At 44.9% G+C, this 16,821-nt stretch overlaps 1 protein-coding gene across 1 annotated transcript in view; it reads right to left on the reverse strand.

Annotated features, from left to right (window-relative positions):
- Window positions 1–16,821, reverse strand: part of WRN (WRN RecQ like helicase) — a 248,909-nt gene that overhangs the window by 17,200 nt on the left and 214,888 nt on the right. Inside the window, exons 31-32 of the mRNA XM_073598473.1 lie at window positions 12,611–12,748; window positions 10,777–10,939 (exon numbers count right to left, since the gene is read on the reverse strand). Of these exons, the coding sequence (XP_073454574.1) occupies window positions 10,777–10,939; window positions 12,611–12,748 (301 nt within the window). The remainder of the gene's footprint in view (window positions 1–10,776; window positions 10,940–12,610; window positions 12,749–16,821) is intronic.

A 16,821-nucleotide genomic window follows, 5' to 3' on the forward strand; every position in this document is an offset into this window, starting at 1 on the left:
ACCAAATAGCGGTCTTGCGCGCCTGGACCTACGACACCCGATGGCGGATGGCCCAAGATACTGCCACGCACCTGGCAGAGAATCTCTCCCCAGAAAAAAAAAAATAGGATTTTTTGTTACAGCTTACCTGTAAAATCCTTTTCTTTCGACGGACATCACGGGACACAGAGCCACAGTAATTACTGATGGGTTATAGGGTATCACTAGGTATTGGACACTGGGCACACCCTAATCAGGAAGTTCAACCCCCTATATAACCCCCCCCTTCCAGGGATACCTCAGTTTTGTAGCAAAGCAATATAGGTGTATTAGAAGCGGGGCGGGGCCTCTGTGTCCCGTGATGTCCGTCGAAAGAAAAGGATTTTACAGGTAAGCTGTAACAAAAAATTCTATTTTCTTTTCTCGGACATCACGGGACACAGAGCCACAGTAATTACTGATGGGATGTCCCAAAGCAATGCCAACTGAGGGGGGGGATCACAACCCGGTAGGGTGCTATCAGACCTGAGGACCTTGTACCGCTGTCTGCAGCACACTACGCCCAAAGGCGATATCCTCATGCCTTCTCACATCCACCTGATAGAATCTGGTGAATGTATGAACTGAAGACCAGGTTGCGGCCTTACAGATCTGAGCCATAGAGGCCCGGTGATGCACTGCCCAAGAAGCACCCATAGCCCTTGTGGAATGTGCCTTGATCTGAAACGGGGGAACCTTCCGTTTCAAACCGTAAGCTTGAATAATCAACTGTCGAATCCATTTAGAAATGGTTGCTTTTGATGCTGCCTGTCCTCTATTGGGACCCTCTGGCAGCACGAACAAGACATTCATCTTGCGAATCTGAGCGGTTGCCTCCAGATAGGTCTTGACTGCTCTTACTACATCCAAAGAATGTAGTGACCTTTCTTCCGAAGAACAGGGATCTGGAAAAAAGGAAGGCAGAACAATGTCTTGGTTTAGATGAAACTCTGAAACCACCTTCGGTAGAAAACTAGGATGAGGGCGCAGTACCACTCTATCCATGTGTATAATCAAGTAAGGCTCTTTACAGGACAGAGCTGCTATTTCTGACACTCTTCTAGCAGAAGAGATGGCTACCAGAAATATTAGTTTCCTCGTCAGCAAAACTAAAGGAATCTGACGTATTGGTTCAAAAGGTTGTTTCTGTAACACCGATAGAACCAAGTTCAAGTCCCAAGGGTTTAGGGGCGCCTTAACCGGAGGATTAAGACGCATCACCCCCTGCATAAAGTTTCGGACCAGAGAATGCGAAGCAAGCGGCCGTTGAAACAACACTGATAAGGCCGAGACCTGGCCCTTGATGGTACTCAAGGCCAGCTTCATCTCTAATCCTAATTGTAGAAAATCAAGAATTCTACCTATGACATATTTCCTTGGATGCCAACCTCTGGATTCACACCAGGATACATAAGCTTTCCAGACTCTATGATAAATCATTCTGGAAGCTGGCTTCCTTGCATTGATCAAGGTAGATATGACAGGACCTGAAAGCCCACGATTTTTCAGAACGTGGGTCTCAATAGCCCACCCGTCAAATCTAGCGTTTGTAAGGCAGGCTGGAACACTGGACCTTGAGCTAACAGGTCTGGGCGTACCGGTAGGGTCCACCGGGAACCCACCGTCATCCCTGCCATTTCTGCCTATCAGGTTCTTCTGGGCCAAACGGGGGCCACCAGAAGTGCCGACTTCCCTTCTTGCCTGAGTCTGCGAAGGAGCCGTGGCAGTAGCAGAATAGGAGGGAATGCATAAATCGGTGAGAACCGATGTCACGGAATCACCAATGCATCCGTCCTGCCTGCAAGAGGATCCCAGGCAACCGGTAGGAAGGATTTCCCCTTCTGCAGGTTTTCGGGTATGAGCCACCAACTGAGGCTCTGACGCACCGCCTGCGACAGGTGCATTGGACAGTCTAATGCCTGAACCTTCTTGTTCCAGGCCGACAGAATACTGTGTTGCAGCAGTTCTGACTGGAACTGAGAGTAGGGAACTGCTTCGAATGAAGCCACCATCTTCCCCAGCAGCCTCATACAAAGGCGGACAGAAGTACCCTTCTTGGCCCTGACTGTCAGAATCAGCTCCCTTAGAGCAGTGATCTTTGCCTGCAGACACTTCAGTTGAGCAGGAAGAATGGGCACAGGTAGGCCTGCATCTCTGATGCCTACTGATGTCAGAAATTCTCCTCCCTGCAGGATGGAGACTACTGTCCGAATTGATTCCAAACGGAAGGACTACATCCTCGGGAATCAATTCAGATCTCTTAAATCCAAAATGGGTCTGACGTCCCCATTTGGTTTTTGGACCATAAAAAGATTGGAATAGAGTCTCAATCCTTGATCCTTTGTGGGAACCCCCACAATGACCTCTTGCGACAAAAGTCGCTCTATCGCTAGAAGGAGTGACTGCTTCTCTTCTGGTTCTCTGGGAACACCGGATCTGAGGACACGAGGACAGGGAAATTCTTGGAACTCCAGACTGTACCCTAAGGTTACCGTGGAGATTACCCATCTGTCCTGGAAGTCCTTCTGCCAGGGCCCTGAGAGCTGCAGCAGTCTTTCCCCCCACTCTAGCGAGCGGGGCGCCCCTTCATGAAGAGGCCTTAGTGTCTTGTCTAGAAGACTTCTTCCCCCAGGATTTCTTGTGTCCCTGGGGTTGACTCTTGTTTCTTGCCCCAGACGGAGGAGACCGTCGTGGCTGCCTGGAGGCTGATGCCCCTGGCGCTGGGGAAAGAGTCCGTTTAAAAGAGGGACGCTTAGTCTTCTTCTTATCAGGTAAGAGAGTGCTTTTCCCACAGGAGATCCTCTTGATATAATTATCCAAGTCCTCTCCAAACAACCTTTCACCACGAAAAGGAAACCCAGCCAGGAGCTTCTTACATGGTGCTTCGGCTGACCAGTTCTTTAACCATAAGATTCTACGTATATGCACCAACCCAAGCGAGAGGTCTGCACGATAGAATCTCTGATGGCGTCAACAACATAGCATAAAGCCGCAGGAAGGTTAGCAAACCCCTGGGCCTGCTGTTCAGGTAATACTTTGATGACCTGCTTAACATGGTCTCTTAAGTATTGACAAACTCCAATCGCTGCTACTGCAGGTTGGGCCACTGATCCTGCTAAGGAAAAAACATCTTTCAATAAGAAGTCCATCTTTTTATCCACAGGATCTTTGAGCATCTGAGCGTTGTCTACAGGACAAGTCAGACTACTATTTACAGAGGAAATGGCCGCATCAATGGCCGGTATTCCCCACCTCTTAACAAATTTTTCTTCCATAGGATAAAGTGTAGAAAACTTTTTTGGCGGAAGAAATCGCTTATCTGGGTGATCCCACTCAGAATAAAGCAGCTTTTCAAGTAAATTATGAACAGGAAAAGCATGTGCTGCTTGGAAAGGTTTCAGTGACCCCAAAGCAGAAGAGGTTTCTGCAGTAGTTTCAGGTGGGGGCAACTTAAACGTGGAGCGGACCAAACCAGTGAGGATCTGCACTAAGACTTTCTCCTCTTGGGAAGTCGCAGAGGGTCCCTCTCCACCTGAATCCTCCGAAGAGGAATCATCCATCCCATCCCGATCCTCTGAAAGGGATTCATCTCCTTTATCCCAGAGCTCCTCTGTCTGAGGGTCTTGGGGAGCAGAGGAAGGCCTTGTGCGTTTTCTTCCACTAAGTGAAGATGTAATCACGGCCATTAGTCTTTTCTCTAATCCAGTAATGGTTGAGGAAAAAACTTCTTGTGTAATGTACACAGGGGCTGAAGTGCCGGCAGCAGGTGTAGCCCCTAACCCCAATGGCTCTCCCTGTCCAGCTGCCCCTGTTCACTCAGGAGGGGATGGTGTAGCAGACAGGGGGTCCTCGGAACCTGAACAAGACCCCCTAGTGCCTCTGGTTCTTGGGGTGCTTGAACCTCTTCTACCCATAGTGCAAAGCAACAAGGTGTGAGGTATCAATAAACGAACACTGACTGCTGAGCGATGTAGTCTGGCTAAAAAGCCTTGCTACCAAATGCCCAATCCGGTGTTCTTTAGTAAATGCAGCCCAGGGGAATGCCTGTGTCCCACCTTACATGCGACTGTCAGCTCTGTGTCCCTCTAAGGCTCAGAGCACCTGTACAGTGTGCTTTAAATAGCCATGCTTTGTGGCACTGTGGGCGTCTGAGCACACTGACGCTGTGCTGACGCCCCGCCCCCCCTCCCCCCCCTCGTTTTTGAAAAACGAGTGCTTCCCGCGCGAGCCGACCCTTCCTGACAAGCCTGAAGGAAGGCTGGGGGTGAGGGAATCAGGAGGAGGCCGGCAGTGATGGTCCCTGCATTGCAATGCGGCTTCGGCGGCGGCAGCGACAGAGCGGTCTCACCCGCCTTACAGCATACCTGAGCCTCTCCCTAGCCTGGGGGGAACATCCCAGCCGAGAAAACCCCCCACCATCTTACCTTAGAGCCAGTGGGAGAGCCTGTGCAGCGAACGCTGAGACAGAATCAAGCATGAGAAGGTTAGTGCTCTTGGCAGCCCCCGGTGGTCACAATAGGCATAGCATGCATTTACCTTAAAGGAGAAAAGCCACTAGAATTGAAATTCTGTGGAATCTCCTCTTACCTTATCCAGCCGCAGGGTTCAGTTTACACAGACCCAATCTTCGCCTCTCACGGTGGGCTCCGTTTGTGAAAAACCGTCAGAGACTGGGGCCCCCTACGAGTAGGGGGATCCTTCAGTTCTGGCCATGTAAAGCACCTCGCCAGAAATTAGGAAGTTTAAAGCCATTTTCTGATCCGCGGGTCCAGCTCTCTAAAAAGAGAAGCATTACAGGTAAAACCTCGTTTCTTCGGACACGAGGCCCGGGTACCATCCAATTCGGCCATGAAAGACACTTTGAATGGATCCGGTTCGCCTGGCTTGCCCCAGTATAGGATCTTAGGATATTCCCTTTGGAGCTTCAGCACAGGACATCTTTGCACGTCCAACACCTAAGACACTGGCGTAAAAACTGAGGTATCCCTGGAAGGGGAGGGGTTATATAGGGGGTTGAACTTCCTGATTAGGGTGTGACCAGTGTCCAATACCTAGTGATACCCTATAACCCATCAGTAATTACTGAGGCTCTGTGTCCCGTGATGTCCGAGAAAAGAAATGGGATTTTGCTCATTAAAATCATAGGCATCATTGATAAACTGGCAGATCCACTGCTAAACATTCGACCTGGATGCCGCCTGCCATTCCTGGGCTCTTCTGGCTGCACAAATCAGGATTCCTGATTTGTGCCAACAACTCAAGTAGACCCTGGAAAATCTGAACTACCTCCAGAGTAGGTAGCGATCTTTCTCCTGCCGACTGTGGATTAGAAGAAAAATAAAAAAAGCAAGACACTCTCCTCATTCAAGTGAAAACTAGAAACCACTCTAAGCAATAGAGATGGAATAGGACGCAGTATCACTTTATGATGTGTGACCAAGAACAGCTCCTTGCATAAAAGAGCCGCCAGCTCTGACACCCCACTTAGTGAAGTGATAGCAACCAAAAAAGCCATCTTCCGAGATAAGGGACTAACAGTCTCCCAACTGGTTCAAAAAATTGCCTTTGCAAAGACAGCCAAGAGCGAACCCCAGTCCCAAGGACACAAGAGTGTCCTGACATTAGGAACTATCTATGCTACACGCTGCATGAAGTATGAATCCAGGAGTGAGAAACAATGGCCTCTGGAAAAAATGGATAGGGATGAACTCGAACCTTTAATGGTACTTAAGGCCAATCTCCGTTCCTCTACTGATTGGAAAAATAAAATAAAACTTCCCACTCATATTCCTGTGGGTGCCACTTCCTGGCTGCCCCCAGGAAAAAAAAAATATTTTCATGTCCTGTAATCGAGGTTCCCTGAAACGAGCTTCCAGGGCTCAACAGTGCGGAGATACAGGACTCAAGACCATTAGGTCCCGCTGGACTGGGAGTGTTCAAGGAGCGACCCCCGCAAGACTCGCTATGTCAGCGTACCAAACCCTCCTGGGCTAATTCAGCTAACACTATTATCAGTGTTACCACCTCCTGGATTCTTCGCAAAGGATGTAGGAGAAGTCGAAAAACAGAGGGAAAGCATCAAATAAGGGAGAACTGGTCCCTAAGGTGTTATCAGTGCAACTGCCCCTATTGCCAGTGGGACTTTTGTCCCAGACACAACCTGTTCCCACTTGTTGTGGAACTTGGAATCTAGTAGATTTACCTGCAGAGTTCCCCCTGCCATTATACTATACCTGGAGTATCTACTAGTGATAGAGACAGCCCTTGTTGTACTCTCTCAGACAGAATGTTGTTCACCTTCCTGAGACGTATGACTCCTGGTGGTTGATTAATATGCCTGCAGAGGCATTACCTGATTACACCTACAACTGGTTTGTCCCAACATCCAAAGCAAGGCGTACTGGCCAACAATCCAATATATCGATGGGCAATACTTTCTCCTGTGGAGACCAAGTCCACTGAACTATTGCCACCTTCAAACCAACTGGAGAAGCTGGCATCAGTGGTTATCTTGCCCATCACTTCTTCAGATCTCAAACCATCAACCAGCAATCTTAGCTCTGTAATACCCTGGGAACAGAGCCCTCTGGCAATCCAATGCCTGGAACTTCATGTTCCAGACAGAGAGAATGATCCTCTACCAAAGACCTGGAGTAGGAGTGTATGTAGGGAACATGCCTTGACCTAGATACAACTTCCTCCTGCAGAAATGTATCAAAGGAAAATCTGGAACAGACTGCTTCCTGAACAATGATTATTGAGGTAAACTAATATTGACACATCTGCGTTTTCAGCAAGTCCAGTACTGGGCTGGGAGCTTTGTGAACCCTCTGAGCTGTGGCCAGCACGAAGAACAGAATCACAAAAATAAAAAAAAGATGACTTTGCACTGCAATTTGCAAAAACCCTTGATGAGCCTTGCAAAAACAGCACATGAAGATATGCGTCATTGAGGACCATGGACCCTGAAATCTACCTCTCACAGAGGTCAACACTAAATGGACAGAACCTGAAACAGAAGGATGTCCAGCGGCTTAAGATCTAAGCTAGACCTTATGTCCCCATTTGGTTTTGGGACCGCTAACAGTTGAGTTTTTCTTTTTACATAGTTACATAGTAGGTGAGGTTGAAAAAAGACACAAGTCCATCGAGTCCAACCTATGTGTGTGATTATATGTCGTATTACATTGTATATCTCTGTATGTTGTGGTCATTCAGGTGCTTATCTAATAGTTTCTTGAAACTATCGATGCTCCCCACTCCTAAATGCTCTTTTTGCCCTTGCAAGCCTAGCACTGAAACCAGCTATCGCTGTGATTTTTGTCTCCCAATTTGCAGCTAATTGGACTAAGGCAATGAACAAACAACATGATCCTGTATTTTAAGACCATACTTTAACTGAGCAAAACAGCACCTACCTTCTACTCTGCTGTTTTGTGTGGATGCTCTAGAAAAAGTAATCAAACACATTTCCAGAATGACACTAATCACATGTGCAGAAACTTATGGACCAAAGCCTGAAAGGTTGAACCTGGTTGTCAAAGATGTCTCACATGTATGCCGTTTGAAGGGTGACATCTTTTTGGGGAGGCACTTGACTAATTCATTAAAGATGTCACAGGAGAAGAGGTTCTACTTCCACAGTAGAATATTCAAAACCCCTCTTTAGGAGCCTCTACCTCTTTAAAATGCAGACCATCTAATCCTCCTACCTAGGTTTTAACTTCAAAACCTATGTTTTGTCCACAAACTGGAGCAAGAGAAGAAGCCGATGATTCTTACTGCACCAAACTGGCCCAAAAAACCTGCTATACCGACATACTCACACTACTAGGAAACAACCCCTGGCCTAGTCCCAACAAAATTGACCAGCTGTCTCAGGGTCCTCTTTTCCACTCTGCTTCTCTCACTGGGTTTTTTCAAGATGTATCTTGCATCAGGTCCCGCTTGCAGCACTCTGTGCTTACTTGGTCCCCTCTGCCCCGTAGAAATCACACTTTGAACCCATCATGGATATCCCCTTAGATGACCTTGCATGTAAATTGGCCTTTTTAGTTGCCATCATGTCTATCAGATGCATCTCTGAGTTTGGTGGTCCCCTCTCGTAAGGAGCCATTCCTTATTCCTAAGGTGGTATCAGTCTTCATTGCCTGGATGTTGTCAGAGTCAGAAGATTTTACATCAAAGCAACAGCTTCTATCAGGAATATGGACTCCCTATTTGTCCTATCCCCAGGACTTGCAAAGAATCATTCTGCTTCCAAGTTCACCATTGTTCGATGGATTAGCCAACTGATCACTAACAGGCCAACCGTGTCCTTTTCTTCCTGGTGGAGTATGGTCTCCCAGGGCAAAACTGAGGAGAGGTTGATCCTAAAGTTGCAAAAATGAGCTCCGGTGGCTCTACAGTGACTGAAGAATCTTGCTAGTAGAAAGAGAAATCTTGATAAAAAGCAAAAGTGTACAAGGAAACATTTGCTTCTCTCAGAAGAGAGAAGAAATGTCTGTCCTCTTAAGGACACTAGCAAAAAAACAAGGCAAACTGGGAGAGGGAGGGATTATACTGGGCTGTCATAATAGCTCTTGTTTGGCAGTGTGTCCAATTTCCTAAAGGTAGCAGCATAACCCTATGTTTCTGGATACTTCTCTTGAACCCTGTAGTGTGCGATTAAGAAAACCGCAAACGGTATAGTCCATTATTTTCAAGGACATCTATTTGATGATTATTTTTAAATTAATATATAGTGTAAGATTGGGGTGATCAGTCTCAAGCGGTAGGTGCGTTATCAATGAGTGGGCCAGTCCAAAACTGTATTTTTAAGGGCATGATAGCCCACTTTTATTTAAAAGAATGGAAAAGTTCACTAAAAGACATTAGTAGCCCAAGCAGGGGGTTCCACCAATACTGTATCTTGCACAATCAGAATATTTCAGCCTCCTGGCTTACTTTCTTGCCACACAAATTCTTCAGGCCTCCAGCTTAGGCCTTAGGCCTGCCCCTTACACCAAGAGTTCCTCAGAGTCAAGCTCTCTTATAGCTTACTCACGATCAGCTCCTTGCTGCTCTGTCACAGACTACATCTGCCTCCTGCAGACATGCACGCTCTGGCTGTCCCCACGCAGCCTCTGACTCCTGCAGAAGAATGGGAGTCCATCTGACTTCCATGCACAGACCTTCTGTTTGTTGGGTGGGGCCCTGAGCCATAGTCAGTTTACAACTAATTCCGGCCATACATGGTTCGAATTTCGAAAGAATTTTCTTTCAAAAATCGTACCAAAGAATTTTCGTACGAATTTCGCACCATTAGTGGGCTGCAGCAACGACCGATTTTCGTGCGGAAATCAAATTTGAGGAATCAGACATGTTGGAAATTTTTTGAAAAACGAATGATTTTCTAATCAATGATTGGAGAATCATGCGAGAAATGTAATAAGAAAAGAAAATTTAAGGAGAGAAAAGAAGATTCCCGGCCACGAAAATTCTTTTCTGTAGCAACATGAGGTGAAATTGAAGGCTTGGTTGGCCGAATTTCGAAAAACAATGGTGGCATCATCAGATCACAAAAAAAACGACCTTTCTGATTTTGAAAAGAAAATTTGTTCGAAATTTGACCATGTATGGCCTGCTTAAATAGCCCAGTACACAGCTGTGCAATCAGCATGCCTGTCTCTCCAAAATCTGGCATAAACCAGCAATCTTCCAGGTAGCACTGGGTCCCACTGCCACAATAGTTAAAATAAAATCACACCACAGCAACTCCGATATAAATGGACAGAAATAAATTGGTTGGCAGGGCTACTGTACCAAATAAAGTTTCCATTTAATTAGTTTTCTCTGGTCTACTTATGCATTCATCATTTTTTATTTCAAACCGTTTTATGTAATAGGATAAAACGCAACCAGACACCTGTCTGCAAGTTAACAAATTGTGAGCCTTGATATTACTTTACATAGCACTCAAATATATATGCATATTTTATACACTCAGTATGCATATTTTATTACCATTACCAGACACATGGCATCACAATGGCAGGCAATTATGTTATAGCTGGCACTTCAAACTTCTAGGGACATATTTGCTCAATAGAGGGCGCACTAAGCTCTTTTTTCAATACAAATCTACATTAGACTAGTTAAGCACTCTACATGTTACAATATCCAGCACATACGGTATGTTACGGCACAGAATAAAGAAACATTTTCATAATTTTGATATGCTATTATCCAGCAGTTTTAGAATGCAGCTTTACACCGTCATATGCTTTGAATAATTTAAAGAGATTGGGTCTTTTAGGTACCAAGAGACATTAGAGGATAGTTACTGTAAGATCTCCAAAGTCATCAAAATCCAGTGTGTGCAGACAACACCCAACAACCTCTTCAAATTCTAGGTAAATATTAAACACTGCCAACCACTTTGGGTCTTTTATAATTAAGTCCACAGTTACGGTGTCTATAGGGTATACAGTCTACTCTTATATGAGTGTGCAAGTCTCCCTGCCTGCCATTGAGCAGGAACATTGATCAGTAGTGGCACTGACTGCTCTTTGAAACTAAAGCTACTCCTGGTCTCCCCAATATTGTCATTAATTCTTTTAGTAAGTAGTTCACTGCCAACATATAACTTAGCTGTGTGATGCAATCCTGACATTAAACATTCATTAACATTAAAAAAACAAAAACAAAAAAAAAAAAACAAAAAACAAAGAATCACAGTTACTGTGCAACAGAAGTACAGTTTGATCGGTTCCTAACCTGAGTTTATTGGAGGACTTTTAATCACATTAGTAATGGTCTTCTGTATTGCAGGAGTCAAGCCAGCTCGGTGCACATCGAGTGGATAGCCTGCTTTCAGAGCTTGCCAAAGATGCATGCCAACTGCTGCCAAGCTTATACTTCTGGCATCAGCAATTTTTTGCTGCAAAAAATAAAATACAGTTAATGTTAGATTAAATACGAAGGTGGAGTATTTAGGAGTTTGTGTGTTAATTTTGTATAATGATAGGGGGCAGTGATGGCAGCCCCACTAAGCCTCACTCCCGTTTACAGTCAAATGAATGAAGATCATACTTTATGGTACAGCCAGTACAGAGTTGTGTAAAGCAGAGAAAAACATCACCATCAGTATATTCTTTGTAATATCCACTGCTCACTTCAAAACGTTAGTGCTATAGTTTGTGTCTTTATCGTTCAGCTTTTAAAAATGATTGTGTTGAGCTTTATTTGTATCTGTGGGACTTTTGTGGCACAGTAATCAAAGCATATTTATTGGATATATTGGCACATGTGAGTAAATATGCTCCAGCTCTATTTAAGTATGCCTCTTTTACTATCAGTGCAGTGAGGCCACACCAATTATTCATACATACATATGCCACATCATCCTTGTCCTTGAAGGGCCCAGAGGTACTTTTTTACAATCCTATTAATGCCCCTGGCTGGGAGAGACTGAACTAAAGGTTCAGAAATTCTTCACATTCACGTATCTTGTCCAGGCAGGGGTTAAGGCTCTGTATACACCTATGAATGTATGACAATGCAAGCGTGTTTTATGTGCAGCAACATGCACTGCGTTAGGGCAGCCCAGTATTGGATAATGAGATAATCAAAGATAGTTTACCCTCACTTCCTGTCCACCTCACATCATTTTAACAAACAGCAGGTGAGGGTTAGATCTCCAACAGCAACACAAACAAAAATGAAAATGCTTTTCCTTAGTAGGGTAAAGGAAGGCTAAAAATCCCTGTCAGATTTGTGTTGCTGTCTGTGTCCCTGTTGCAGATGTATCCTCACTTCCTATCTAGTGAAACTGTTGTTGGGCTGACAGAAAGTAGGGGTACAGACAGGGCTTCTAATCCTCCTTCACTCTGTGCAAAACTAAAGAGAATCTTTTTGGCCTAACATACACCCGAACAAGTAACTATACAATTATATGTATGCAAATTCATTGTGTATACTGTATGTGGCCTGTACCTTAACTCTGAATTACAGATATGTGTTTTTTTTTGTGCATATTTACATTGGACACCACTTGGTCCAGTGTAAATTTTGCATATTCCATACCTGGCCAATCCTATGTGCAAGTGGATAATCACTGTAGTAGGTGCCACTACTGCATTGATCCTCACTGTCTTCAAAATCTCACACTGAGCAGATGATTTTCTGCACAGTAACCACATAGGGTCACCTACTCGACGCAGACACCAGACCTTGTCTTTTTCTCAATACAAGGCACTCTCTGACTTCACTAGGTGACGATTGTGGCATCATCAAACAGCCTCTCAATCTCATCCAGAGAACCCTTTGTATTAAGAGAATGCAAAGCATTTTCTGATTGGTGCCCATGCTGAGCAAGCTAGAAGGCTTCCAGAAGACAGTGAGGATCATTGTTGTAGCGGCAACTACTAGAGTGATTCTCTGCTTCCAAAGGGATCAGCCCAGTATAGAATATGCATACTTACATTGTTCCAAGCTGAACCAATATAGAGAAAGCATTTAGTGTTTATATGTTTGGGTGCTTTTAAATGATTGCTGTATGAATTTCTATGACAGTGTAAACTAGCAAAAACTTTTCAAGAACTAAACTCACCAAAGACAGTTTCTGGTCCTGAAACAGAGAGTGGGTAATGCGCTGAGACTCTGGAAGTGGCATGTTAACAGAACCTTTTGATACCGACACAGTTGGATTTGGTTTTACATCTGATTCCGAAACAGAAAAAGAATCTGCCTAAAAATTAAAAAAAAAAAAAAAGGATCATCCCGTTAATTCCTCTGGCTCTGATACTAAATGTGATCCAGGGCTCAACAAAATCTCAAGACTCCTTCCATAAACACAAAAATACCTCCTACAACATAACATTTAAGCATGGACACATATTATTATAACATTGTCAACTTGATTCTTTCAATACTGCAAATAAAAAGAAAAAAGACATGTATTTTTAAATCTGGGTTAGCAGTCACTGCTAATCAAAGCTGTTATATGACAGTTACCACAAAGAAGAGTTACAAAAAAATCTGATTTTTCATGTCAAAGGGCAGATGAAAGGTGTCCTGGTATCCTGTGCCAAAACACTTTGCAGCCTAGTGATGAGTGTACATACTCTTGATGGGCCCAGATCCCCTCTCACAGCAGCTTGATAAGAGTACACATTTATCTGTACCCACTCAGCCAACATCTTCATTGGGTGGCCTGTCCAATGCTGCGCAGCCTATTCTTCAAATTCCTTCCAGCTGGGCACAGAGGCCTGACACCTTAAAGCAGTGGTTCTCAACTCCTGTCCTCAGGACCCACTAACAGGCCAGATTTTAAGCATTACCTTGGGGAGATGCAGACTAGAATGCTGCAATGCTTCCGTCAGTACACTGCTTCCTCCAGTCTGGACCTTCAGATAGCAGATATTACAGCCAAACGTACACTAGCCAACACTAGCTTGTAGGAACATGGAACTGTTTATTAGAACAAGAATACAGTCTTATATACAATTCAGAAGGAGGTTCCCCCCTCCTGATCATATTACCCTACCAATACACTGTAACCAGAAACATAAATTAACATGAGCTAAATAACTAATCATTTACCCAGCCTAGGTGACTCAGAGGTATGACCTTTCAGGTCAGGCTTGCCGTCTTTTAGCTCAGAAGACAACACACACGTTATCATAAATATAAACACAGGACACCTTCTTACAATAGCAGGAGCTCTCAGAATTAGCAGACTGTCTTGTCTCCTACATTGCAGACCATGGAATCCACATCAAAGCAATGCTTTGATTAATCAGGGATTGCAGACAGCATGGCAACAGTCTACAAAACTCTTACAATGTTCCATCATTCTGATACAGTGGAGTTAATACATCATAGATTTCTTGAGGGATATTGTTAATAAATATTACTGTTCCATTTTAAGTAATCCAAACCACGTTCTCAGTGTCCATTATTTTCTCAGTCATCATGTGCCCCTATTAGACACAGGGTAACTTAGACATGGGAGGTGCATGGGGAGCTGGAATAAGGGATTCTGGGTTAGATTTGCACTTTATGCATTGTTTCATATATGCACTAGCACTTTTAAATACGTCATAAAGAAGCGCAGTTTTCATTTTTCAGCTATTTTTCATGGTAAAATTACACCATTAAGCTACAGCAACCCTGTATTTTGCATACTTTTTTGCACATTTTACACATTTGCACAAGTGACCTTTTCCTTTTGTCATAGTGCAGAAAAATAGGATTTTTTCGTCATACTTACCTGTAAAATCCTTTTCTTTGAGTACATCATGGTACACAAAGTTAAGCTATTATTCCTTACTTACTGGGTTATACGCCATCTCTAGGTGAATGGACACTGTTAGACCAAAGTCTTAGATAGGAAGTCCACTCCTATATAACCCCTCCCATACAGGAAGTACTTCAGTTTTGTAGCAAGTATCGAATCCTCAAAAGAGGGGAGGGACCTCTGTGTCTTTACATGTAAGTATGACGAAAAAATCCTACTTTCTTTATCGTACATTACGGGACAGAGTTAGACTTATTCCTTACTTACTGGGACATCCCAGAGAAATAGCCTTGAGGGGAGGGAGACACCCTGCTAAAAAAATAGCCATAAGACTTCATACGGCAGCCTGTAGTACACTATGGTCGAAAGCCGAATCCTCGGCTGCTCTAACATCCACCTGATAAAATCTTTTGAACGTATGAACTGAAGACCAGGTAGCAGCCTTACAAATCGAAGCCACAGATATTTAATGCCCAGGAGATTCCCACACCCCTGGTAGAATGAGCTCTCACCGGGAAGGGAGGAGCCTTACGTTTCAGACCATAGGCCTGAATAACCAATTGGCAGACCCAATGGTCAATGGAAGCTTTGGAAGCTGCCTGCCCCTTCTTGGGGTCTTCTGGTAAAATAAAAATGGAATCTGATCCTCGGATCTCCACAGATCTAGACAAATAAATTCTGACTGTCCGCATTACGTCCAAGGAATGCAGTCGTCTCTCTTCTGCCGAATGAGGCAGAGAGAAAAAGGAAGGCAAAACAATGTCCTTATTTAATTGAAAGGCCGACACCACCTTTGGCAAGAAGGATGGTATAGGTTGTAACACGACCTTGTCATGGTGAAGGATCAAGTATGGTTCCCTGCATGAAAGGGTAGCCAATTTGTGTGACAGCAAGACTAATGGAATTTCCTTGATAGGCTCAGATGGTTGTTTCTGTAACACAGACAGCACTAGGTTTAAGTCCCAAGGACACATAGGTGAGCTAATGGGGGGAAGCAAACGAGTCAACACCCTGGCTTAAATAGCCATGCCATCAAATTTAGAGACTGTAAATTGGGGTGGAATATAGGACCTTGAGACAGTAGATCGGGGCAGCGCAGAAGCGCCCAAGGCCGGTGTATTGCCAATCTCACGATCTCTGTGAACCAGGACCTTCTGGGCCAGGCCGATGCCACCAGGATGACTGAGACCCCCTCTTTCCGAATCCTGCGCAACAAATGTGGAAAGAGTGAGATCGGGGTGAAAGCATAAACCAGGGAGAACTAGCTCTATAGAACTACCAGAGCATCTGCTCCAATTGCCAGGGGATCCCTTGTTCGGGACACAAACTTATGTAGCTTGCTGTTGAACCTGGATGCCAATAGATCGACATCTGGCCATCCCCATCGCTGGCAAATTTTCCAAAACACATTCGGCTGTGGGGACCATTCTCCCGGGCAGATCTGCTGGCGGCTGAGATAATCTGCATCCAGTTCTCTACCCCCGGGATATGGACAGCCGATAGAATCAGCACATGTCCCTCTGCCCAGGCTAATATGTGGTTCACCTTCTCCTGAGCTGACTGATAGGGCAGTCCTGAAGCTCCACTGTCCAGGAACGTAGGGCCAGACGCACTGCCCACAACTCCAGGATGTTGATGGGCAGGCTCTGCTCTGCCCTTGACATCTCCCTTGAGCTGTGAGCCCTTCTAGGGTCGCTCCCCAGCCAGACAGACTGGCATCCGTGGTCATTTTTCCTTTTCGCAGGTTCTGATCCCGAAACCACCAGCTTAGGCTTAAGCGTGCCTGAGGAGATAAGGACATAGGGTAATCCAGGGCTTGCACTTTTCCAAGCCGACAAGATGTCTTATAAAAGCCTGGAATGGAACTGGGCATAGGGAACTGCCTCAAAGGAGGACACCATCCTTCCCAGAACACTCATACAGAGCCAAATGGAGGGTTGCCTGGTGTCCCTTACCTGATGCACCTGATCCTTCAGGGCACAGATCTTTATGGGTGGCAAAAATACCCTTGCCAGGACCGTATCTAGGATCAGGCCTAAATACTTCAGAGACTGAACTGGCCTCAGGGCTGACTTTTTAGTATTTATGACCCAGCCCAGATTTTCTAAACACTGCACTGTGCAGACTACGCTCTGTTCTAGGGCCTGCAGTAAATGATCTCTGTGCAGATGGTTGTCCAAGTAGCCAAGCACCAAGATTCCCTGGGCCCTTAACAGACCCAGTACTGGTGCTAGGATCTTTGTAAACACCCGAGGTGCTGTGGCAAGCCCAAATGGCAGAGCCACAAACTGGAAATGATGTTCATATACTGCAAAATGCAGGAAACTCTGATGAGGTTGAAAGATAGGTACGTGTAAATACACATCCTTGATATCGATGGAGGCTAGAAAGTCTCCCATCTGGAGCGAGACTACTACCGAGTGGACTGACTCCATCCGAAAGGACTGGATTAAGGCTACTTTCACACTGAGGTGGTTTTCAGGTGCTTTAGCGCTTGAAATAACCTCTGAAAAGCACCTGAA

This window comes from Aquarana catesbeiana, linkage group LG01, assembly GCF_042186555.1.
Source record: "Aquarana catesbeiana isolate 2022-GZ linkage group LG01, ASM4218655v1, whole genome shotgun sequence".
NCBI classification, from domain to species: Eukaryota; Metazoa; Chordata; class Amphibia; order Anura; family Ranidae; genus Aquarana; species Aquarana catesbeiana.